The sequence below is a fragment of the Cavia porcellus genome, unplaced genomic scaffold (assembly GCF_034190915.1).
Source record: "Cavia porcellus strain 051 isolate PalLab524CR breed Dunkin Hartley unplaced genomic scaffold, mCavPor4.1 scaffold_6, whole genome shotgun sequence".
In the NCBI taxonomy this organism is placed as follows: Eukaryota; Metazoa; Chordata; class Mammalia; order Rodentia; family Caviidae; genus Cavia; species Cavia porcellus.
Genome location: NW_026947489.1, coordinates 56,509,229 through 56,533,573, shown reverse-complemented (window position 1 = coordinate 56,533,573; position 24,345 = coordinate 56,509,229). Strand labels below are relative to the sequence as shown.

General features: G+C 49.7%; 1 protein-coding gene across 5 annotated transcripts in view; it reads right to left on the bottom strand.

Annotated features, from left to right (window-relative positions):
- Nucleotides 1-6,098: 6,098 nt before the first annotated feature.
- The window catches only part of Znf775 (zinc finger protein 775), a 57,764-nt gene continuing 39,517 nt past the window's right edge, over nt 6,099-24,345 (bottom strand). For 2 of the 5 annotated variants that reach the window (XM_063250718.1, XM_063250717.1), the window contains exons 2-3: nt 12,877-12,958; nt 6,099-8,197 (exon numbers count right to left, since the gene is read on the bottom strand). In XM_063250718.1, the coding sequence (XP_063106788.1) occupies nt 6,600-8,197; nt 12,877-12,907 (1,629 nt within the window). In that variant the 5' untranslated portion in view covers nt 12,908-12,958 and the 3' untranslated portion in view covers nt 6,099-6,599. Of the gene's footprint in view, nt 8,198-12,876; nt 12,959-21,334; nt 21,673-21,704; nt 21,862-22,194; nt 22,984-24,345 lie in introns of those variants that run through there. The other 3 variants (XM_063250719.1, XM_005003476.3, XM_063250720.1) reach the window with 3 other exon arrangements.

Sequence of the window (24,345 nt, the reverse complement as noted above, 5' to 3'; positions counted from 1 at the left end):
CTTCCTCCTAGACAGCCTGGTCCTGTCACTAGGATGGCCAGAGGGGATGGGGGAAGGAATGGTACTGAGTCCTCTGAAGTTGAGCTGCAGACAGACCACAGAAAAACAGCAGGTGTGATAGGCTAAACTTCAGGTCCCCCTGCCATTAAATGATAATTCCTTTTAACTGTACGTGCCTCTGCCTTTGACACACTTTCCCCATGTATTAGCACGTGGGAACTTCCAATATCCCTGTGCATGTCTCCTTGGGCAGCTGTTATCCCATTTTATAGATGGGAAAAATAAAGCAGAGTGGCTTCCCCCAAGACCTGCAGCTCTTAAGTGGCAGAGCCTAGTGAAAAGGCAGCTTTATGACTGGCATTTGCCACTGCACCATGCTGGGCCCCAGACAGCCACTCCCACAAGACCTCTTTGACACGAAGTATGCGATGGTTCTGGGCGTGATGGCGGGTGCCTGTCATCCTGGCACTTGGGATGCTGAAGCAAGACCACTGCCTCAAGTTCAAAGCCAGCCTGGGCTGCATAATGAATTGAGGCCCAGCCAGAACTGCATGGTGAGACCCTTCCCCAAAGACCAGAAAGGAAAAAGAAAAAAAGATGATTGTAAGAATTCTGAGTTCAAGAATTCAAAATTCACATTTGACAGATAAACAGGCCTAGCAGGGAACATGACTTTAAAGTTACAAGTGCCAGAAGCATATTACATGGGTGTTATTTAATTTACATTACTGTGGCCCCAGGGGCTGGGGATTTAGCTCAGCAGTATAAGCGCCTGCCTTGTAAGCAGGCAGTCGCAAGTTCAATCCCTGGTACCGATAAAAAGGAAAAAGACAAAAAAAAAAAAAAAAAAAAATTACTGTGGCCCCATAGTGGCTGCCAGGGGAAGGGAGTCACTGAGATCTCCAAGACCCAGGCACAGTTTCTCCTGGCAAATGCTGGCTGCGGCTGTAAGCTACTTTAGCAACTTAGGCTTGCAGGGACATGAAGACTCCCTCCCAGCGTCAGTCCTACTGGTGCTCCTTGTGCCTTTGGACACTAGGACTAAAGCATCTCAGGAGAGGCCCCTGGGCGGTAGGTCAGCACCTCACATAGATACCAGACCTGGTGGCCAACAGGTCCAGCTGGCCTAGTCTGACCCATCATTGCCTTCTCCACCCCACTGCTCCTGCAGCATCTCACAGAGGTCCCTGGACATGTGCATTATCATCCCAAAAAATTTTATTTTTTTGGTACCAGGGATTGAACTCATGAATTTGTACTTGACAGGGAGGCACTTAAGCCACTGAGCTAAATCCCTGACCCTGAAACTAGTGTTTTAAATAGAAGCAGCAGGGAGGGGCATGCTGGTCAGGACCAATGTATTATCCCAGGGACAAGCTTAGACTTCCCATGTCAGTGCCAACAGGACCTCCTGACTGCTGGTGGCAGCCCACCGTCCCTCTGCTCACACGATAGCCACACCTCAGAGCACTCCAGCTTCTCTTGCAGAAGTTGTCACCTGCCTGGATACCAGGTTTCCTTATCTCCCATACACCACACGAAAAATGGAGACATTCTGTGAAGATCGAGGTTTTCAAAAGCAGAATCAGTAATATACCTGAGGATGACACTCACATATTTAACGGCACTGTCCAGGTAAGCTGTGCCCCGGGTGTCTGTGGGAAATGTCAAGGACCAAGGGTGTCCATTCTCTAATCTGCCACTGTGCCTTTGGATGAGTTGCTTCACCTCTCCAGTTTCACACACGTGTATCTCCTGCCTCCCCCAGCTCCCACTCATCCTCACAAAGCATTCTAAATCCACAGTCCTGCTGCTGCCTCTGGGCCGGACAGTGGCCAGTGTGTGTTCTCCACCATCCCGCATGGCAGGTGGCTTCTGGACTCTGGACTGTACAAAGATTGGGGCTGCCCACAGCCAAGGCATCCTCAGGAACCACTGGTGGCCCAAGGCTCCTATGCAGACAAAGGAAAAGACCGCCCAGCGGGGACTGTCCAGAGCCCTGCCCTATGTTCACCCTGGGGCACACTAGATGGGCAGATGACCTTGGTGTTATGGTTGATGCCTTGTGTGAACTTGAGCAAAAGAAACCTTTCCTTCCTTCATTTTGGGTGTTGGGTATTTTGTGCCAGTAGCAAGAAAAAAAGTAACCAAGAAACCTACTTCAAGCTTCAGACCCTACTCTGCCCATCCTGCAGTTTCTCCTGCAGAAGGCTGAGTCCCCAGGGCCTCACACTTGGAGTGACAACCACCCCACCCTCATGAGCTTCTCCTGTTCTCAGGGATCAGTGTTCCTCATACCTCTCTCGAAATCATTTGGTGTTGGCCTCAGATTTGATTCAGCACACTTTTGTTATTCCCATCAGGCTGCGAAATTCGAAGGACAAGGACTGTGTTTTTAGCATCCCTGTACATTAAAGATCCAGGATATAATAATCATCTTTGGTCTATGTCGAATGAATGAGTGAATGAATACATGAATGTCTCCAAGCTACATCTGACAGCTCAGATGGGCAGCCGGAGAAGGAAAATATGGCCCCAAGCATGCTAATGCAGACATGAGGCATTTCGGGCTGAATAACTTTAACCGGGAAGAGCAGCAGAGAATCGGGAGGGGCTGCAGAAGGGCAAAGACGGGAACTCTTGGTGTGAGGTCTCATCTGATCTAAACTTTAGAATTAAAACCCAAGAAATAACCTACGACATCCGGGCTGTGGCCTCTCCAGGGGGAGAACTACCAGCAGTTCCTGAGATCCCCGCCATGTTGGAACTTGGGGCGCTGGGAACCAAGCAACCAGGCTGCCTCCCTGCTAAGCAATAATGAGCCTACTGATGCATGGGCTGAAAGTCAATCATCCACTTCCCCTGTAACCTTCCCCCCCCCCCCCGTCCCGTTAGCAAACGGGAACCAAAGGTCTGAGCATCTCTTGGGAGGTTGACCATAGCAAATAAGGGGGATTTCCTTCTACCATCTTTTTGAAGGCAAATATTTTTATTACTGTTTTGCTTTATTAAGATTAATGGTACTGCTCTATTCAATATTGTTTTGGTAAGTTCAAAAAAAACCAAGAAATAACCTACGACATCAACTGAACCAGAACCTTAACTTGTGGCAGGCCTGCTTAACCCAGGCAAAGGTTCGCATTCTTAAACACTGAACTAAACAGGGGGGGAATATTTTCTTCTGTCTCCACAGACACACATCCCCATGCAGCCATGCATGGTATTTACTTATTTAATATTTTTGGGGGGAGGTACTAGAAATTGAACTAAGTACCTAGCACTTGCCAGGCAGGCACTGTGCCACTGGGCTGTATCCCTAGCCCTTATCTACGTAATCTTGTTTGTTTTTGCAGTAGTGGGGACTGAATCCAGGACCTTCACACTGAGCTACATCCTTAGCATTTTTTTTTTATTTTTTATTTTTTATTTTGAGACAAGATCTCACTAAGTCACAAGTTGCTGGGCCCAAACTTGTGGTCTTACTCTCTCAGCCTCCCGGAGTGCTAAGATTACTGGCATATGCCTCATATCTGGCTTACACGTGGAGCTTATTTAAAATAATTATAATAGCCACCATTTATTGAGTGCTTGTAAATGCCCAGAACTCAGTCAATGGTAGTTATTAGTATACTTTGCCAGGGTTCCATAACTTAAAGAGCAAAAGCCAGGACTATCTGACTATAGTTCTTCCAACCAAAGGATCAAAGGTCTTTTTAGATTTGGGTCATGTATGAAAAGGAGGGAAGGTGAAGAAGGGAAGATAAGGCTTCTAACTCCTTGCCAATATGAACATCTTTCCTAGGCATTTCAATGAATTAAAATGAAGACAAGTTAAAATCCGGTTTCTCATCCATGTTATAAGTCACATTAGCTAGTGGGAATGGTACTAGGGGCATAGACAGAGTAACTGTCACAACATATGCTGTTGGATAGCACTGGCCTTGGACACTTTCCCCTCCAACCTGGGTGCCCATCCTTTCTTTAGCCTAAGGGACAACCTAAGTGATACCTCTCTTCCCTCTCTGTGCTGTCCCGGCCCGCACCTAGAAAGAACAGTGATAAATGAGAACATACTATTTTTGGTACCAACATTCCTCCTCTTGCCAAAAGGTCAAAGATATTTCTTTACCCAGCTCAAACCATGTTAAAAATAATGAAAGGTTTCAGAAGCACCCCTCCTTTGCCAGTTTCTCTGCCAGGTCCCCAGTGGCACTGGGCCTGCTCTGTCCCTTGATCAGTGCACTTTTGCATGCTGAACAGCTGCTCCTTGGCCTTCCTTGGACAGATCCCCACGGCTGTGCCCTGATACCATGGGGCCCAGTAATGAGCACCAAGCCCTCCCACAAGGCCTGAAGGCCTCACATGTAGACCTGATGTTCATGTTGCTTGCCAAAAAATTGCCACTGTTCAAGTACCTAGTATTTTTCTAATAAAAGCCTGTTCCCAATAAAAGAACAAGGGATTCCAGTAATCCCAGCCCCACCCAGTGGATGTGGCTTGTTGCAAGCCTGAATCCTTTAAGATCTTTGTGTATTCATGGTTGTTTTCATTCCCCTGTGCACCCCTGTAATCTCTCCACAGTGTCTTAAATAGGAAGACACTAGGATAACAAGTCTGACCTTGTCTTTGATTTTATGAGACATCGCTTCTTGAAATATTCTGACCCACTGTTATCACTTTAAATGAAAGGAAATGAAACCTGGAGTTGATGGTGCTATGCCATTCTTAGAGAAGTCCTTGATTTTGCTACTGGACACGGGATAACTGGAGGCCTGGGACCTACAGTCAGTCTGCAGCAAAGAACAAGTCATACTGGCCCAGCCTCATTTTCCTGTCAAATGGCACCATCACTGCCCTACCAATATCACCAACCATGTGAGACAGGAATAAGAAGGCCTTGCTGAGATGTTCCAAATGAACTGTATAGATTTTCCAACTCACTGGTGTTATCAAATTGGTTTTCCATAAAGATCTTTGGGCTCAAGGGCAGGGTGTATTTTACTCATGGGGCAAGTCTAGTAACACGCCTGGCACACAGTAGGCCTGACCTGGTCAGCAAGTACACACATTGGTAACTCATCATGCTAGGGGACTTGGCCCTGCCCCCTTAGGACCCGAAGCACTGGTGTGTCAGTCAGTCACCCCGGGAAAGTAAGGGAGTGTCCTCAGGAATTTGCAGGAGTGGGAACTGCCATGAGGTCTCATTCACCTCCAGTTCTACCCACACTGCACTTTATTGTCAAACACAGGCCATTTGCGGAAGAGAACCCCCATGCCAGCTCACTCTCTCCAGCATCTGCATTGCCTGATGCTGCGGGGATCCTGTGTTCCTGCAGGTCCCACGCTGCACACAGTGGGTTCCCACCCAGGAGTGAACGATGGTGCACAGATACTTCCCTGGAGTGGGTGAGCCTGCTTAGACTGACTGTGGGATTTGCTAAGTGGCAAAGAGGAAGAAGCAAATAACTTCGGAGCTCCCTCCATGGCTAGGTTAGGTTTTAATGTAACCAAGGGTACTGTGCACCTTCTGAGCAAGTCAAAGCCCCCTGGGAAAGGGGCTGCAGGAGAGGGGCAGAGCCTGAGGGGGAAAGAAGGGACACCCCAGAACTAGTGAGGGTCAGAGGGGTGTCCAAGAAAATCCTTCTGGTTTGGTTTCGTGATTCCAAGAGCTAAACACTCAGATAGGCAATGACCCCAGCACACCTCACAGTATGGGATTTCAGTTTGTGATCAAAGAACTGGACCAAGACCAGCAGAGGCAGGCTGGAGGTGGCAAGTGGTCCAGGCCTATGCAGGAACAGATATCAAATGAACCTGAAGGACAGAAGGGAAAAAACTCCTCTCCTGAAACCAGAATTGGCAGAGGGAAGCTGCTGTGTCAGGGTGAGTTCCCTGCTCTGGTTACGGGCAGATAGATTTCCTGGAGCACTGTGTGACCCAGGCTTCAGCAAGGGTGGCTCAGAGACAATGTGGAGTAGGCCTTCATTTTTCTCTTCTCAACTCCTGGGTGGATAAGGATCCAAGTCAGCCACAGCCAGCCAGTCCTCAGCACCCTGGGCAGCAGGGACACTTAGCCATGGAGAAGAAACACCAAACTATTCAGTTCTCCAGAAATATTTATTGGACAGTCATTAAAGAAGAACAACATCCTTGGTGTTGGGAATATGCCTGTCCCTCCCTACCCACCACCTCTGCTTCATACCTGGTTTCCGGAGCTTGTGGCCACTGTCCCACGCAGACAGCCCCCAGGCTACCCTGCAGTCTGAGTGTGGCAGACTGGAGATGCAGCTCACCAATCCTGGCCGTTTCACATCAGAAGTCTCTCTCAGGGACCAGGACAGCCCCCTCACCCAAAGCCCCAGGGGCCTAAGGTCTACCTTTTGATGGTGCACAGCACACGGTGGGGCCCAGGTCTGAGGGGAGTGTAGCTCTCACCTCCTGTGTCAGCACAACCTGGCCACTTTTCGAGGCACACTCAGGATGCTGCTGGAATTCCCTTCTCAGGCTTCAGCGTCTGGAGGAACTGCCTTTTGTGTGGGTCTCTGGGGAAATGCCAGCATGCCAGCCCTCCCAGGCCCCATACATACTGCACAAGCACCCTACAGCACCTCTTCCTCCTTCATCTCCTGACAGGCACTAGGCCGGGGCGCCAAGGCTCCTCGGTGGACACGCTGGAGCAGGTGCTGTTTCTGCCGGAAGCCGCGGCCGCAAGCAGCACACAGGTAGGGTCGCTCCCCTGTGTGATTACGCTGGTGCCGTACTAGGTTGGGTTTCTGGCTGAAGCAGCGGCCACATTCAGGACAGGCGTAGGGCCGCTCGCCTGTATGGATACGCTGGTGGATGGTGAGTGCGGACCACCATGAGAAGCTCTTGCCGCACTCATTGCAGATGAACTGGCGCTGTTCGCTGGGCCCCGCCTGGCCCCACAGAGCATCCCCTATCCCCTGGGGACTGCAGAGCTGCACAGAGTCCAGGTCCCCGGAACCCTCAATGGTTGGCTCAGGATGTGTCTTCCTGTCCTGGAGTGCGGGCCCAGGGTGAAGCAGCTCCGAGGCATGCACGCGCTGGTGGGCACGCAGCGCAGCACGGCTCGGGCAGCTCTGCCCACAGCGGAAGCATGGAGCCGCCTGCAGGCCAGGCAGGTGTGTACGCAGATGCTTCAGCAGGTGCTGCTTCTGGCGGAAGCCGCGGCCACAGTGCGGGCAAGGGTGTGGCCGCTCCCCGGTGTGGTTGCGCAGGTGCCGCGTGAGGTTGGGCTTCTGGCTGAAGCGGCGGCCACACTCGGGGCAGGCGTAGGGCCGCTCCCCTGTGTGGATGCGCTGGTGGATGTTCAGCGATGACCACCACGAGAAGCTCTTGCCGCACTCGCTGCATATGAACTGGCGCTGCTCCCTGCCAGGCCCTGAGGGGCCTGGGACTGAGTTCTGGGCCTCAGGCTGGCCCCACCAACCCTGGCACAACCCTAGCCAGGCCCACTCAGGACGCCCTCGAGATGACCCCGGCCGCAGGCGACAGGCCCTGCGCACCGCTGGGTCCCGTAGCGCCTCCTGCAGGCGGGTGCGCGCACCCTGGCGGTCCCGGGCGTGTGCACGCTGGTGGATGCGCAGGCCCACCTGGTGGCGGAAAGAGCGCTCACACTCGGAACATGAATGCGTGGTGGGTCGCAAGTGGGTCTTCTGGTGCTTAAGCAAGTGCTGCTTCTGGCTGAAACGCCGTGTGCACTCGGGGCAGCAGAAAGGCCGCTCGCCCGTGTGATGCCGCTGGTGACGGGCCAGGTTGGGTTTTTGGCTGAACCTCTTGCCACACTTGCCGCACAGGTAGGGCTTCTCCCCAGTGTGGGTGCGCTGGTGGATCTTCAGGGACGACCACCAACTGAACCTCTTCCCGCAGTCCATGCACACAAAGTGACCCTCGCCCGCAGAAAGTGCACGGCTCAGAGGGCCTGCGCCTGTCCCAGGGGCCCGACCTGCCAGCTTTACATCGGACTCAGGAGGAGGGGCCCACCCTGGACGCCCGGGCTCCTCCTGCACCCCCAAAGCCCGCAGGCGCCCCATGGTCTGGCATGATGGGAAGCTCTGATGCTGCTGGCAGATGTTCTCCTCGTCCTTCTCGGGGAGCGCAGCCTGGCCCGCCAACGCCAGCGTCTGCAGCAGACTCTCTGGCTTCTCCTGCTTAATCTTCATCGCCAGCCCATCTCCTGCCACAGGGAAAGAGAGGAGATGAGGAGAGGTCAGCAGCTGCTGATGGAGTGGAGAGGAATGAGTACATGGAAGATGGAGAGGAGCTGGAGGGACGGCAGTCTAGTGGAGAAAGGAAAATGGGGAAGAGGGAGTAGGGAGAAAAAGAAAGGACAGGATAAAGGCAGACAGAGAAGTAGGAGCAAAGGAAAAAATGCAGGAAGGATAAGTGAGTGGCTCAGGTGCCAAGGACAGGTCCTCCAAGCAGAGAACCTTAAGGAAAAGAGCCAGGTAGAGTCTTGGGAGTCCCCAGGCAACACGGAGAAAAGAGCCAGGCTTCAAAATGTAGAGGGCACCCCTAGCTGCTCAGTGGTTAGGACAACCAAGTCCCAAGTCACTGTTGTGGTCCCTCTACTCGTTGGGTCCAGGCTCTGGGGTGGTAACACGGTGCACAGACCTGTGCAGCCCTTTGCTGTTTGGTAACATACTTTTCTTCACCGAGGCCAACAGAACTGAGGCATCAGCACCCAGGACAGTGCTGTGCCACCCTTGTATTAAAGCCAATCTTGAGAGTGCCCCACACACTGCACCCAGCCACATCTCACACCCGAGGCGCACAGGTCTGCAGAGGTGCTCTGCCTGCCTCACTTCAGAACATAAAGAGCTGTGAGGATACATGTCCTTTGGACCCTCAAGAATACAGGGCTGGGATAGAGCTCAGAGGCACAGCACCCACTTGGCAAACATCAGGTCCTGAGTTTGATGCTCAGTACCAGAAAATAAAAATAAAAAATACAGAATACATACCACATGATTCCACTCATGTGAGAGCAAAGCCTAAAAAACTCAGTCATGAGTTAGGAATCAGGGTAATGGCTACATTAAAGGGCACAGGTTCTGAGGGAAATGGTGTCTCTGGTTGTGAGTACTGGTTACATGGGTGCAAGAATTTATAGAACCTGTGATCTGGGCACCCACACTGTTACATTTCAATGAAAAGTTCAAATTCAGCTAGGCATGGTGGTACACACCTATAATCCCAGCATAGTGAGCTCAAGGCTAGGCTGTACTACATGGAGAGACCCGGTCTCAAAAAGAAAGGAAGGTGGGCTGGGGATTTAGCTCAGCGGCATAAGCGCCTGCCTTGCAAGCAGGCAATCGTGAGTTCGATCCCTGGTACCAATAAAAAGGAAAAAGACAAAAAAAAAAAATGTATAAAAAGAAAGGAAGGAAGAAACAAAGAGAAAAAAAAAGCTGATAATCAGTAGATGGAACAATATGGGTGAGAAAACAGGAAACTGAATAACAGACTTCAGGACTAGAGATGTAGCTCAGTGGCATAAGCACCCATCTGGGAAGTACAAGGTCCTGACCTAGATTCCCAGTGCCAATAGATAAATAAGTAAATAAATGAATAGATGGATGGGTAACAGATTGCAACATTACAAAGACAACAAAATAAACCCAAAAAAGTAGGAAGATAAAAACAGAGGTGATAAAGGGAACACACAGATACAAAAAGAATTCTAAAAAATCTTAAAATGTTATGTACAGACTTTATACCAGTAAGTTTGAAAATGTATATGGTAGGTCAGACATGGTGGTGCACACCTGTAAGCCCACCACTCAGAAGGCTGAGGCGGAGGATCGTTGCAAGTTTAAGACTTTTTTGGCATATAAAGTGAGCTAAAGGCCAGCCTGAATCCCATAACAAGACAGTCTCAAAAAGACAAAAAAGAAAGAAAGAAAGAAAGAAAAGAAAAGAAAAAAGAAAAAGACAATATAAATTAAAACTGATTCAAGAATAGGTAGAAAACCTGAAGAGAAATCCAAAGTTCTACCCCAAAGCGGAATAAACCACATATCTGTATAAAAAGATTCCATTAAGAATTCAAGAGGATTTTTTCTGGCATCCAAGGAATTTTTTTTATTTTACTGAAGTTAATTTAAATCTAAATTTAAATTCATACAGATAGATGAGCTAACAGATACATAATGGATAGCACAGGTTTAGGAAAAATATGTGACAATCTATGACAAATGACATACCTAGAATATAAAAGACTCACATAGACATGATGAAAAGGGATTGAACCTCACCACTCGGGAAATGACAGTGCAGCACCTTTTTATCTACCGCACCCAGCAGAATGAGAAAATGGGAACCATCCCTGCTTCACAACATACAGAGATACCCAAGGGGCAAGGGTACACAAGAGTGTCTTGGGGCATAACTGGGAGTGTCTCCTTCATAATATAAACACTGGTGTAGCAGTAGAAAAGACAGAAAGAACTATGTATGTCAATGTGGAAAGACTTCCAGAACATTTTAGGAGAAACTGAAAAGCAAGTTGAAAAACCAGTATGAATCACCTGATCCAATTTATGAAAAATAAAAACCTGGTATCTCTCTATGCATATGAAACTGCAGAGTCCAGGGTGGGGACAGTGGTCCCCTCTGATAGGACATCAAAGACAGTACAGTAGGCTGGAGAGGTCAAAGGGGAACTTCACTTCATCTGTGTTGTTTAACTTTGTATGGGAATATTCAAATATTAATAATTTTTAAATCTTGATATTTTTTCTTGGTACCGTGAATTAAACTCATGACCTCATGCTTGCCAGGTGGACACTGCACCTCCGAGCTATATCCCTGGCTAAATCTTATTATAAGAATATTTCTCTAGCTGTACCCAACTGTTGGCCAACAGAAGTATTTAACTAGGTGTGCACATCAGCATCTGGGGGTAAATACAAGCTATACTCGAACAGGAAGTGACTGCAGCCCTGAGTGACCACTTCCCATCAATGTCCTTGTCTGTGTCTCGCCTGGCTAAATCTGGCTAAGCATCTACCAGAAGAGGCTGCCTCCTCCAGACCAGAAGATATCTCTGTGTCCAAAAGCCTGAGGACACCAGAATGAAGCCTTTAGATCTCTACCCACAAAAGGGCTTGGAGCACACACAAGCCCAACACAGGTTTCTGCAGGTCCTGAAACTCTAGTGGAACATGCCTGTACCCAAGCACGATCTTTTTTTTTTTTTTTTTTTTTTTTTAACTTTTTATCGGTACCAGGGATCAAACTCACAACCGCCTGCTTGCAAGGCAGGTGCTTATGCCACGGAGCTAAATCCCCAGCCCCTAAGCATGATCTTTTATGGTACAGTTATTGATACACAGCCCCTGACTTATAGGGAATGCTCCTCAGTCATCACAAGAATGTTTTATCTTTATTTTTACTTGATTGACTGATTGGGATTGAACCCCATGGTCTTCACCCTGAGCTCCACCTCAATTGTTTTCTTTATTTTGGGTGTTGAGATAGAATCTCCCTAAACTAAGCTGCCCAGGCTGGGCCCGAGTGCTGAGATTAGAGACATGCACCGTCACATAGGACTGATGTTTTAAATTTCAAATGGGTAAAAAGTAACAAGAAGGTGCCAAATGGGGATTATTAGTTCCTGGGGTAACAAAAAAAAAATCTGAAAATAGATGGTGGTGATGGTGTCACAGCATTGCTAATGTGCTTAATGCCAATGAATTGTATTTTTGAAATGGTTTATAAGAACTTTGCCACGATTCTAAAATCACATAACATATATATAACATAACACTTCCCTAAAACCACAGGCTCACCTCAGGAGCTTCCCTAAGCAGGGCAGAGGGCTCCAGTGGCGTCTGTCTCTCATGTCAACCAGGACTGCTCCAGCTATCTGAGTCCTGCTTGTGAGTTTATCCAGGGAAAAGGTCCCACCACAGAAGCATCTGGCATGCACATACCAGGCTTTCTATGTCTGCATCCTGCAGGAGCTCAGGCTCCAAAATAAGGTCAGGCTACGACAGCCCAGCTGTGCTCCCACCACTACCAATGCCACCACAGGGTCTGTGTCAGCCCTAGCCCAGAATCAGTGGCTTCCACACTTCACACTGCTGCCCTTGGACTTGCCAGGAACATCTTTTTCCCAGTTACTGCCTGATTTTTGTCTGTTTTCGAGCCACTGCACTGATACTCCGGAAAAGGGCAGGAGGCTCTCCCTACAGGGCAATAGAGCAGAGGCTCTGAGGTCCATGGGGCAAACCCCAGAGCCACCTCTGCTGAAGGGCAGGACTCTCAGACTCTCAGACCCAAGGACGCCAGGACAGGGGCTGCAGAAAAAGCAGGGAGAAAGGCTCACGGGAAACAGAGCTGCTGAGCAGGGCTTGGGCCAGGAGCACATGACCAGACTGGAAAATTTTCCACTCTGGGAGTACTTGCCTGGTAGATGCAGGCTCCCAGCCAGTAAAGACCCTGAACTCTGGGTGACCTCAGAAACAGCCTCAGAACCTTTGCTGATCAACAGCTGGTTTTAACCCACTTTCCTACCCAGGTGCTAGTCTGCCATGTTAAATTAGCAGAACCCTCTTAACTCCCCATTCTAGCCCTTAAAACACGCCTCAGTAATTTCTACCACTCCTGGCCTGTGTGTAACATTCTGGGCTTTGCCATTTCTTTGTTCCCACAGCTTCTGTCCTTGTTCTGTCCTTTGGGTGACCTTCAAAGTCCTGGCCCTCACCCTGAAATTGTACATTCTAGAAACCACTGCTAGGAACATCTTTTTCCCAGTTCCTGCCTAGATCAGCAGCTTAGTCTCAGCTCTAGGAGGATAAGGGAAGGTGGGCCTGGGAGGAGGGGGAGACCACTTCCCTTCTTCTCTCTTACCTGTGCTGTCTCCAGGCCGACTGCTCTCCATCCCTGGAGCTCTTGCACAGAGTCAGCACTGGCTGGGGCCCTGCCCTGCCATCTAGGGGTGAGATGAAAGCAAAGAGAATCAGCCTACAGGAGGAGGACAATACAGGGTTTCCCAGGCAGTAGAACGCATGATCTTTTTCCCAAGAGCTCTTCTATTCATGGCCTCAGTTCAATGTACAGGGACTCTACTTGCACACATACCTGCTGGGCTGGTAAAAATAGCCTAATTCCTGTTGTTTAAAGAAGAAATAGGGGGCTGGGGATTTAGCTTAGTATCATAAGTGCCAGCCTGGCAAGCACGAGATTGTGAGTACCAGTACCACAAAAAATAAATAAAAAATAATAATAAAAATAAAGAGGAAATAGGCCAGGGAGGACCCTGGACATGCCCAGAGTTGCAGAGTGCCAAGAAGGCAAAACCCCAGGTTTCCTAACTCCTGCGCCAGAGTTCACATCCTACACTCTCAACATCAAGGCATGGTGTGAGAAAGAGCCAGAAACCTCGGGGAAGGAATACGGTATGGCCCAGGGCAGTGTTTGCCAAGCAAGCATAAGGCCCTGGATTCCATTCCTGCCATCAAAAAAAGACAAAACAAACAAAACCCATGGCAGACAGATTACCGCTAGAAAGCAGAGCTGCCCGTGTTTTCTAAGCCACTGGCCCTTTTCTGAGTCCCCATCCATGTTCTACTACACACCCCTCCAGGGCAGGTCACAGCCAGCCCAGGATGAGAACAGTCCGTATTTCTGATCGAGCCCTCAGCATTTTCTTTATTTTATGCCCAAGCTTCTGAATATTTCCTGAAAGGTCGCTGGGGATGTCACCTTCCCAGGGTGGCCATCTCCCGCACCTTGATGCAGATTATCAACCTAACTCCACCCACCTGGGCCCTCTACCCTCTGACGTGCCCTTCGCTCTCCTGCCTGTTCCCCACCACCGTGAGGACAGCAACTGTTCATGCTCAGCGCCCAACCTCCAATGCCTAGGACAAAGCGCCCAACCTCCAGTGCCCAGGACAAAGCGCCCAACCTCCAATGCCTAGGACAAAGCCCGGAGGCCAGGGCACTTAACAGATGCATGCAGCTAATAAATGCATTGGCTTTAAGCTGTGGCTCAGAGAAGGGCTCATTATGCCCACCTTCATGTGTGGCCGTCCCTGAAGGGCACAATGGGGACAGCTGGCTTCCTCACAGACACCCACACTCCCATGCCTCCCTCCTGCAGGTGCCCTTCCTGAGTCCACTCTAGGAACACCTACCCAGGCGGAAAACTGTACTCTGAGCAGGCATGGTGGTGCATGCCTATAATCTCAGCACTCTGGGAGGCTGAGACAGGAGGACCAGGAATTTGAGCCCAGGTTGGGCATTTCAAGGACACAGCAAGATTCTTTCTTTTCTTTTTTTAAGATTCTGTTTCAAAATTTAAAAAGTGGGGGCGAGGCCGGGTATATAGTTTAGCATGCAAGCCCTAGATTCAATCCTCAGTATGCAAAAAACATCAACAAGAAAAAAACTAGACCATGGAAAGAGGTAGGAGAGAAGAGTACGAATCTAAAGCAAAAACACTTTCATGGTTGCAAAGGGGGAAGGGACACCCTCTTTTTTTCAGAGTACTTTCTTTAGAAACTTCTAATTGTTAAGCCTGACTCGGTCCTTTTGAGCCACTTGTAAATCTTCTGTGAAGCTAAATAAGCCCCAGGCCAGCTTTACAAACGCCAGAAGTTCTATCCTAAACACCTGGGAACCACTGCTTTGAGATGTAAACATGAAGGAAGCCAGGCCATCTCCCTGGAGGGCAGAAACCTCGCTCAGGCAGGAGCCTAGCTCCAACTTGCAAACTTTACCTCCTGTCATAAAAGTAGGAATTTATTTTTCTTTTGGGCAGGGGCAGTTGGCTAACAGATGGTCACCCAGTTCCCAGGTGAGTATGGATGGTGCTGAATGTCCCCTTGCTTGAGGGATAGCTACTGTTTATCTTGAGAACAGGTGTGTCATGGTGGCCTCTGCTTGGTGATCACCAGGAAGCAGATCACCTCTGGCTGAAGACTGCCCAAAGTGACATCACATTCTGGTGATGCTTATTAAATTAAAAAACAATAACAACAACAAAACTTCTTTCTCAAAAAAAAAAAAAAAAAAAACTTCTTTCTCTCCTTTTGTGGGGAGTGTCTGTAGGTTGGCTAGAGATTGAAGTCAATTATTTCCCAGGCAGGGGATCACCCAGTACCCCTACTGTGTTTTGTTATAGACATGGAGAGCAGAGGTGGCGGCACCAAGAGGGAGGGTCAGACCCACCATGCCAGGTGCAATTGGGGGATACAGGGGCTCAGACAGCAACTTCAGCTACCCCCTGACCCCCTCCAGCCCCATTGTGAGCTTCTGCATCCCAGGACACTGGCCAAGTCCTCTAACCACACGGACTCAACACCCACCTGAAGAGACTCAGAGAACTATGGACAGGGACCACCTCAACATTGATAGGATTATTTCCAGAGGATGAAAAATATTTCCAAAAGATGAGGAGTATAAAACAAAAGAGGCCTTTATTCTGGGAACATGGGGAGAGAGGACTGGCGCGCTGGCTGCTGGAATCTGGCGATCTCTCTCACCGGGACACGTGGCGTGGGGAAAATATAAGTAGCCTAAGCTTAGGGCAGTGCCCTAAGGCCATTAGAGATGTACAGGTATTTCACTGGCACACGTTTGGCGCCAGGGGCAGGTTCCGAAGGGTGGGGGGTATAGGGTTACAGGTAAATCTCTAGAGGCGGGGGAGGCAGGAGCTCCCTAGTTCCAGCTGAGGCTTTTTCTGGCTACAGTGTCCAGTCTGGGTCAGCAACCCTTTCAAACATCAAGAGACTCAGAGAGTCAAAGCTGGGGCCACAAACTGGGCAGGGTCAGAGGGCCAGGGCAAAGCCTACGCAACACACCTAAGGGTCCCTAAACCAAAACCAAGATAGTTTTACTTTATCTACACTAGTGGTAGTGTTATAGGCACCTGAGTTAGTTAGAAATATTATAGGCAGTGAGACAAGGCTGGGTCCTCTAAGGAGCCAATGCAGAAGACCACGTACCTTTCAACTTTGGGAGAGACAGAGACCTGCTGTGTGCCGGGCCTCAAGACAAAAGACCAAACAGATGCACCCATATCCTGAGGATTGATATTCTAAGTAGTTCCCTATCACCCTGAGGAAGCCAGGAGTCACCATTCTAACCCCCTAGAAAAGAGTCACTGCTCTCTAAGAGTGCTCGATTTCTATTTGACTCGCCTCACCATTTGTCCCTAATTTAATCAATTTTATTGGCTAACCATAGTTCTATCCCATCTTATGCCCATCTGCCTTGCAAGGTCCCATTTTTTCACTTTAACCCATCTCACGCCCATGATTTTACTCTATAAAGTCCCTAGAAAAGACAGAGTCCCTGGCAACCTGCTTGGGACCCCTTCTGTCTCTCTCAGACATCAGCTTTCTTTCTCTTAATAAATATGTTTTGTTCTTAACCTCCGTTGTTCCTAAAATTCATTCTTCAATTTTAGAGAACACAATCTTGTACTGGACATAGTAGGTTAGGAGTTTTATTCCCTAGATCAGTAGGACCTCGAAGTTGCCTCCTGTGACATCTGGTGGGCTGCTCTGTCCACGGCATGAAGAACAGCCCTATGCAGGAACAGAAGGGCCCAAAGGGATGAAATGAGAAAAGAGAGGGACACACAGAAGACAGGCATGGGGCAGGCAGCTATGCCTCTAGGGATCCAAGTCTACCTGTGTCCTCAGGCAGGGCAGATCTGTGGGCTACACCCTGCGCATGCCAAGCCAAGGACAGTGCCTCTATGTGGATACCTATTCTAGGTCCTCTGTGCCATCTTCTCTCTAATTCTATTCTTGTTTGGCTGCCTGGCTCACACTTCCTTCACCCCAGCCTAGCACATCTCACAGCTGCCAGGCTACCCTGCAGAGCCAGGAGTATGCACCCTGCATGTCTGAGGACAACTTGTCACATAGGCCCTGATCCCACCTTCCCACAACAGAGTCCAGGAGGACTCCCAAGTCACCTCCCACTTCCTCCTGCCCATCTTCCTGGGCCAGACCACAGCTGGGTAAGAAGCCCTCAGATAGAAGGCCCAGCTGCTTTGACAACTGGGAGCTGCATGGAGAGGAGGTGGGGGGCTGCAGCAGATGGTGAGGTCCAGGCCAGGAACGGTGAGAGACGGCTTCAGTGTCAGCAGAAACTTGGCAGCTGGGCTGAGGAACAAGGCCAAGGCCAGGGCCTTGGAGAGCAGCTTGGAGACCTGTTTGTCCCCAGGTCACAGAGCCTACAACAGCTCAGGGCCCAGGAAGGGAAGTGAGGAGTTCCCCACGCATTCTTTGTCACCAGCAAGGCAGGACAGTGCCTTTATTATAGACAGCTGCGTACGGCAGACAGGGCCAGGCCCTCGAGGGAGTCCGTGCAGAGGAGGAGAACACAGAGCTACTGTGGCTGGAGGCACAGCTGTCAGATGCCAGAGCTCAAAACAAGATGGAAGGAGCAGGCCTGCCTGCCTCTCCCAAGGATAAGAAACAAATTAACGGTTATACTACAATTGATATCACCCGGTCCAGTAAGACCTCGATAGACATCAGTCACCCTTGTGGGTGACCAGGACCTCCTGACCATCCCTTCCTAAAAAGCTCTGTGCTCTCTCCCCGTACACATGCTATGTGACCTGTTTACCCACTGGATCACAACTGCCTAAGCAGCTCTGCTTGTAATCTTCTTGGTTGACCATAGTTTTGACCCTTGTTGTACTTATCTTGTAATTTTGCTCTATAAAACTTCCTTTGAGAAGTCGGCTTGTTGGCAAGTCCCCTCCTGTCTCTCAGGAGTTACCTCTCCCAATAAATTTTTCCTACTCTTATTCTCTGTGGTCCCTAAGGGTTCATTGTTCCATTTTGGGGAACATGAACACGGTGTGTCTGACAGTGAGCAGGATGGGAGTTACAGTATTTGCCCCTTATCACCTGTACAAGGCATCATCTTACTTTGGTTCTACTTTCTCTGCACGTCCCCTGCCAGCCATGTCAGCATCTGCAAGGTGACAGGACAGGTCAGCCGGTTCAACACCTATGGGCTATTACCTGCTGAGGACCAACCTTGCCAAGCACATCACCTGTATCATCCTGCAGCTAAGGAGATAAAAGCTCAGAAAAGATCATTTACTCAAATTCACACAGCCAGTAAGTACTGGAGCCAGGACCAAATTGAGGGACCCTGCCCCAGCCCAGTGCTCTCTCGGTGACCTTGTCATCTCCAAATAGATAACATATGACATAGTCCAGGGCCACCTGTGGTCAAGACAACTTTCAACTACCCCTTGATTTCAGAGGTTTGGCTTTTATAGCCACATGAACATTTAAATTCAAATAAATTAAACTTAAAAATTCAGTTTCCTAATTATACTGGCCACACTGACATGCCTGTCAGCAACCTGTGGCCAATACTAGGTGGTCAAGGTCATTGGCATCTTCCTGGAAAGCAAGCTTCAGGAAGGCAGGGCTCAGGCCCTACCCAATCCTGATAAACAGGTGTTCAATCTACACAGAATTGATGCATTAAACAAATGGTGGACTCTGAGAGGTCACTCCTATAGCCCCTGACATTTGTCACAAACAACAAACCCCTGAAGGTGAGCCAATGTCCCCTGCCTGGGAAATGGGTTTCAGAAACAGCATTGATGTTGTCACTTTAAATGTATGACTGACTCACTTGCCATGACAAGAGTCCCATCGAAACCCAGCTAAGCAAACAACAGTCCAAAGATGCAAAAACACAGAGACACAGCCAGGTATGGTGGTCTGCAACCCAGCACCACTCAAGACTGACAGGAGGATGGAAAGTTCAAGACGAGCCTGAGAAACAACCCTGTCTTAAAATTTTAATGAAAGGGGTAGGGACATGCTGGAGATTTAGCCCAGTGTCAAGGCCTTGAATTGAATCCCCAGTATCAGAGAAGAACATTCACGTGACATCCATAGTATACTGTTGTGACCATTCTATTTTATTATTGGTTATTGTTATTCTCCCACTGTGCCTGATCTATAAATTAAATTTTATTATAGGTGGATATGGACTTGTAGGAGAAACAGTAAATGCAGGGTTCAATACTATCCATAAGGGTCTTGAGGGGGACTAGTGTATCTGTAAATACACAGAATCTAAGCTTTTAAAACTCAAAGACACACATATCACATACACACTAATGTGCCGATGGCAACCATGGCAGCAAATATCCTTTCACAATACTCATGAGTCTGTCCAGACAGTGTTCTCAAAGGTCCAAAGGCCCCTTGCTCCAAGAAATAGAACTCAGGGACACGGGCAGACGTACCATGTCCAGAGAGAGCCAGGAAGCTTTAGGCAGTCACCAGCTAGGTCACCTGGGCTTGGGGGAACAGGCTGATAAAGGAGGCAGAGCGCTGCAAAAAGCTGGTGAGGAGCAAAAAGTTCTGGAAAACAATGACCAGCAGGCCCAGTGTAGGTAGCATGAGGCAACCGCCTCTCCTTGCCCCCCGGGCTTGGCCTGTGGTATTTAGCCCACCAAAAAGCAGTGGCCCTTTTCCTTTGGCCACCTGGGGGGACCCTCAATTGCCACAGGGCAGGATTGTCAGCACAAGGCCCCCAACCTCAGCCCACGACCCGAGGTTTCAAAGATCTTTCCAAACTCACATATCACACCTGAAGGTAGAAATCAGGAGCCCTGAGTCCTAGCCCACCTGTCACTACCCACTGCCAACCCCTGGGAAGTCACTTCAGCTCCTTGAGCCTCAGGTTCCAGAGGGCAGGTTACTGAAAGCACTTTTTCCAAGGGTTGGTTACAAGCATCAAAAGAGGCTGGTTTGGAACTGTGACCTTTCCTGAACCCTATAAATCAGTGTGTTTTCTCTCCCTGTCTGAGAACACTCCCCCACCACACACACACCTTACAAGTCTTTGCAAACATCTCCCTGCTTCTCAGCCTTCCTGAACCATGACTCCTTCTAGCCCATTCAGAATCTTCAGAAGCCCTCAGCGAGCCATAGTAATCCCCAACTCTATCAGGCCTTGAGGGGGAAGCGGGTTGCCCACAGCTACCCCTGTGGTCCTGTCTGCAGAATCCTCTGCCTAACAAAGCAATTTATGTCCCAATTTATGTACAGATCAGGTGGCCTCCAGCCCCCTACCCCAGCATCAGGCATGCCTGGCTCCCATTCCCCCCATCATTCACCCTGTTCCTCTACCCCGTGAAACTGCCAGAGCTTTCCCACCAGAGAATGAGAACAGTTCACACCAACAGTCCCTCCTACCAGTGCCATTTTAATGAGTCCTAAGATCGCCCACTGCCCATGAGAGTTCAGGGCTCATTATTTCTCACTGGAAAGACTTCAACAATTCCATGACTTATTTTGCTCCCCTCAATTCATCCACCATCCAGGACCCAAACCAATTTTTCTAAAATTGAAATCTGGTCATTACTACCGTAGGTGAAATCATTCACTTTGAGATTTAGTTTAAAAAAAAAAAAAAATTTGGCATGAAAAAAAATAATCTGGTATGGACATTAAAAACTTGGCCTCTAGTCACCTCTTTCCATGGCACCCCAACATACACCATCATCTCCCAATCACAGTCCCTGAGTCTGTCACACCCTCTTATTCGAAGGTCTATGACACGTCCTGGGATGGCCGTGCTTAACTCTTCAACTCAGCCCAGACAGGAGCACTTTGCCCAGGAAGCCCCTGGGTCCACCGTGCTGTCCACAGCCTGTTCTGTTTGACCTGAGCACCATCCAACCATGTGGAGTTCCACAGAACGGCTATCATTACTGGTGCTGCTGTCTCCACATCCAGGCAGATGCCAGGCAGGCATCTTAACTAGGGATGTTTCTCTCTCCCCAATACCCATTACAGACGCTCTGTGTGAGGTAAACCATTGCTAAACATAGTTGTAAGGGAACATGAGGATTTAAAGAAAATTGCAATCCAAAATACAGTAGAAGAACGGAATCACGGGACCTTGAAGCTGAAAGAAGACAAATGCCATCTATCTCTTCATCTTACTGATGAACACTGGGAATCCAAAAGGACATGAACAGTAGACCCCCGACTGTCACTAGCCTCCACCTCTGGGACTTTAACCACACCCAGTCCCAGACTCTGTTGGTCTCCATCTTGCCCAAAGGGCTGCAAGAGGCAGCATCTCCACACAGCACCCCTTCACACCTAAGTTTACAGGGGAAGGAGCCCCTCCCTTTCACATCCCACCAGGCCAGACTGTTCCTTTTACTAGAATGGGTGTATGGGGATCCCCCACCCTGACACACACAGTTGCAACTTTTACGTTTCTTCCCGCTCAGCGTTCTCCACCCCCAATCTGTATGGCCTCTTCTGCAACCATGCATTTATTGAGCACCTACTATGAGTCCTTTTCGCCCAGGGGCTCCTAACCCAGAAACGGGTTTATCCAGGGGGCGGACACGGGTAGGGAACTCAAGACAACCGGGCAGCCAAAAGGGGGACGGCGGAGACACCCCATCCCTGGCCCTCCCTCCGGCCCGCGAGGCCCGCACCCGATGCCCGCCCACTCGAGTGGGCTGGACAAAGTTTGGGGCCTGGGACACGCGGGATCACGCGGGGGTGGGGGGGCGGTTGAGGAGTTCCCCCCATCACCTAGCTAGGTGGAACGGCGCGAAAAGGAGAGGGGCTGACGTCGGTTCACCGTTTGCCCTGCCCCTCCCTGCCCGAAATACAAAGGGATTGGAGGGAAGGGGGCGGGGAAATAAATACCTTTGACTTTGTAGCTAAGGTTAACGGAACGGCCTCCCCGGGGGCGACTCAAGCACCGGGCTCCGGCTCCTAGCCAGTCCCGGGACAGGCGGGGCGGGCACGCGATCCTGATTGGATGGTGGGCCAGGCCGTCCTCCGGGTCGTCCGGCCACACGATTGGCTATGAGACTCAGATGACCCGCCTGGCCCTATCGGAGCAGCCCGCGGGGCGGCCCCTTTGTTCTCCCGAGCCAATAGCCGGGGGCGGAGGGCTGACCCCGGCCTGCAGGCGCGCTCGGCGCTGAACGCTCGCGCTGCGGCTCCGCTGCGAGACTAGATCGGGTACGCCACGACCGCAAGTGCCTGCCACCCTTTCTCGCACACGAGCATGTTAAGGTGTAAGTCAGGGCGCACGAGCCCATGCAGTTATTAAGGTGCTGGGAAGCTACCGTCTCTGAGGCTTCCTCCAGACGCATGTCTGCTCTGGCCGTGTGCTGCCAGATATACGTACCTCGCGTGCACATCGTGCGGTGCCGCTGGCCTCAAACCAGGCGGCGCGTCGCGGCCCAGCGACATAATAAACGGTGCTTAAGAGTCCTGCACTAAGGGCCGTGGCATGGTCTTTCCGATTCCACAGCTCACCATGGCTCAGATGAGTCCTTTTTCTGGCTGCCAACCAGACCTGACTTTCTGCCAGCTCCAGTGTTGGTTTCCCTGAGACCTTCAGGACAGAGTACTTTCGATAGGGGGAGGTCCTCGAAGGGGATAGAGTGGGTTGCCTCCCACTGACAGAATTCTGGAGCAAAGGGAAGTTGGTGGACCTGTTGCCAACTAGGCAACAGCTAGTGAGCAGGGCCACGAGCCTGGCTGCTCTTGGGCCTCCGAAGCCAGGCGGAAATGGTCAGATTGTCCATTTTGCCATTAACTTTGCGTAGTTTAAACATACATTTTTTCTCTGGGTTTTGACTTATTTTTTAGTTTTCGAGTTGCCCCCATACCTTATTGAATTCTCGTAATTTGGTTTACCCCTGTAGGAGCACGTGTAAAGTTCTACATAAAGCCCTACACAGCCCACACATGTGACAGGTCAACCCCTGGGGTCTCATCCTCTGATTACTTTCTAGGATACCTAGTGAGGGCTCCACAGGGATGTGTGGGATACACTCCTCAGAAACCAGTGCTGTAGTCCTGTTCTGCCACCAGCCACGGTGGCAGAACAGGTGTGACCCTGTGAAGCCACTTTTGCCAGGCTTATTTCCTCCTCTTGAGTGAAGATTACCTCCAGACTGACATTCCACCACCAAGGACATTTCAGGAGTGGAGAAAATGAAACAGATCCAGAGTCCTATTCCCATTACCAAAATTGGGGGCAGCCACACATGTACGTGTGTCAGTCACAGGAAGCCATACCTAGAACACACCTCAAACTCTCCTGACAGCGTAAGGAGAAAGGTCTTGGAAGATGGGCTGAAAGAATCCAGGACTTCCCATTAAAATATGAACCTGGATTATTTCAAGTTGTTGTTTTTTTGAGATTGGAAGGGTAGGGTTGGTGCTAGGAATTGAATTCAGGACCTTGCACTTGTCAGGCAGGCGCTTGTGCCACTAAGCTATACTCCCGACCTGTTTCAAGTTTTACAGGATAATTTAACACCCTTGTAGAAAGAGAAAAACCAATTGTAGGGGAGAAGGGCAACTCCTAAAAGCAAAACTCTAACCCCTTTCCCAAAGTCCTTCTCCTCAGTTAGCTGGGACGAACACTGATCAAGCACTTGAGACAGGCAGTCCTGTTCCCATAACCAGGCCACCGTTCTCCTTTAAAATGATCATTTCCTTAAGGTCAGGACCTTAGGATAACCCACCCCGCCTCCCCACCCAGCACCAACCAGAACAGACACCCAAGGACTCATCCCCTCCTCACCCATCACTGCAGATGGCCACCTATTCTTCCCGAGTCATCTCCTCTTCCCTAGAAGCTATGTGATCCCTCAAAGAGAACAGATGTGAGAACAGAGGCTGTGACCAGGCCCTCTCCCCTGGGGCTCTGACAAACAATACACTTAGACTACACAGGTTTTAAATGGCTCCCTAACACCATAAACCAATATAGAGCTTTGAAGCTGTTGGCTTCTATCTACACACTGAGCTCTACCCTCTGTGGACCCAGGCCCTAGAGGGACAGAAATTAGGACTTACCTTTAAAACCCCTTGATTTCCATTACAACACTGGTCACACAGTAGGGATTTAATACTTGTGTCAACCAAGGAGCAGCACACTCAGTTTACCCAAAAAGCATGTGGTGAAGGGTTCAAAGCTAGACAGACCCAGATTTTGAACCCACATGTTTTATCAGTTATGTGACCTCGAGCAAATGTCATCAGGCATAAAAGGGTAACAAGACCACCTACCAAAGGAAGGTCACTTGAGGTGATATAGGGAAACTGCCACTACCCGCATAAGCAAACAGTGGTTATTCTGAAGCACTGGCCTGTGCTGGGTGCTAGGGATTAGTGCAGAGATCACTGACATTCCTCACCGTAACAAAACAAAACAAAACAAAGCCTCTGTACCTGACAGAAATGGGGACTCTAATTCGTGCAAAATGCCCAGTGCAGGGAGATGTACAAAGTGTGGGACCAGCATTGAGCAGGTTCGGTGGGA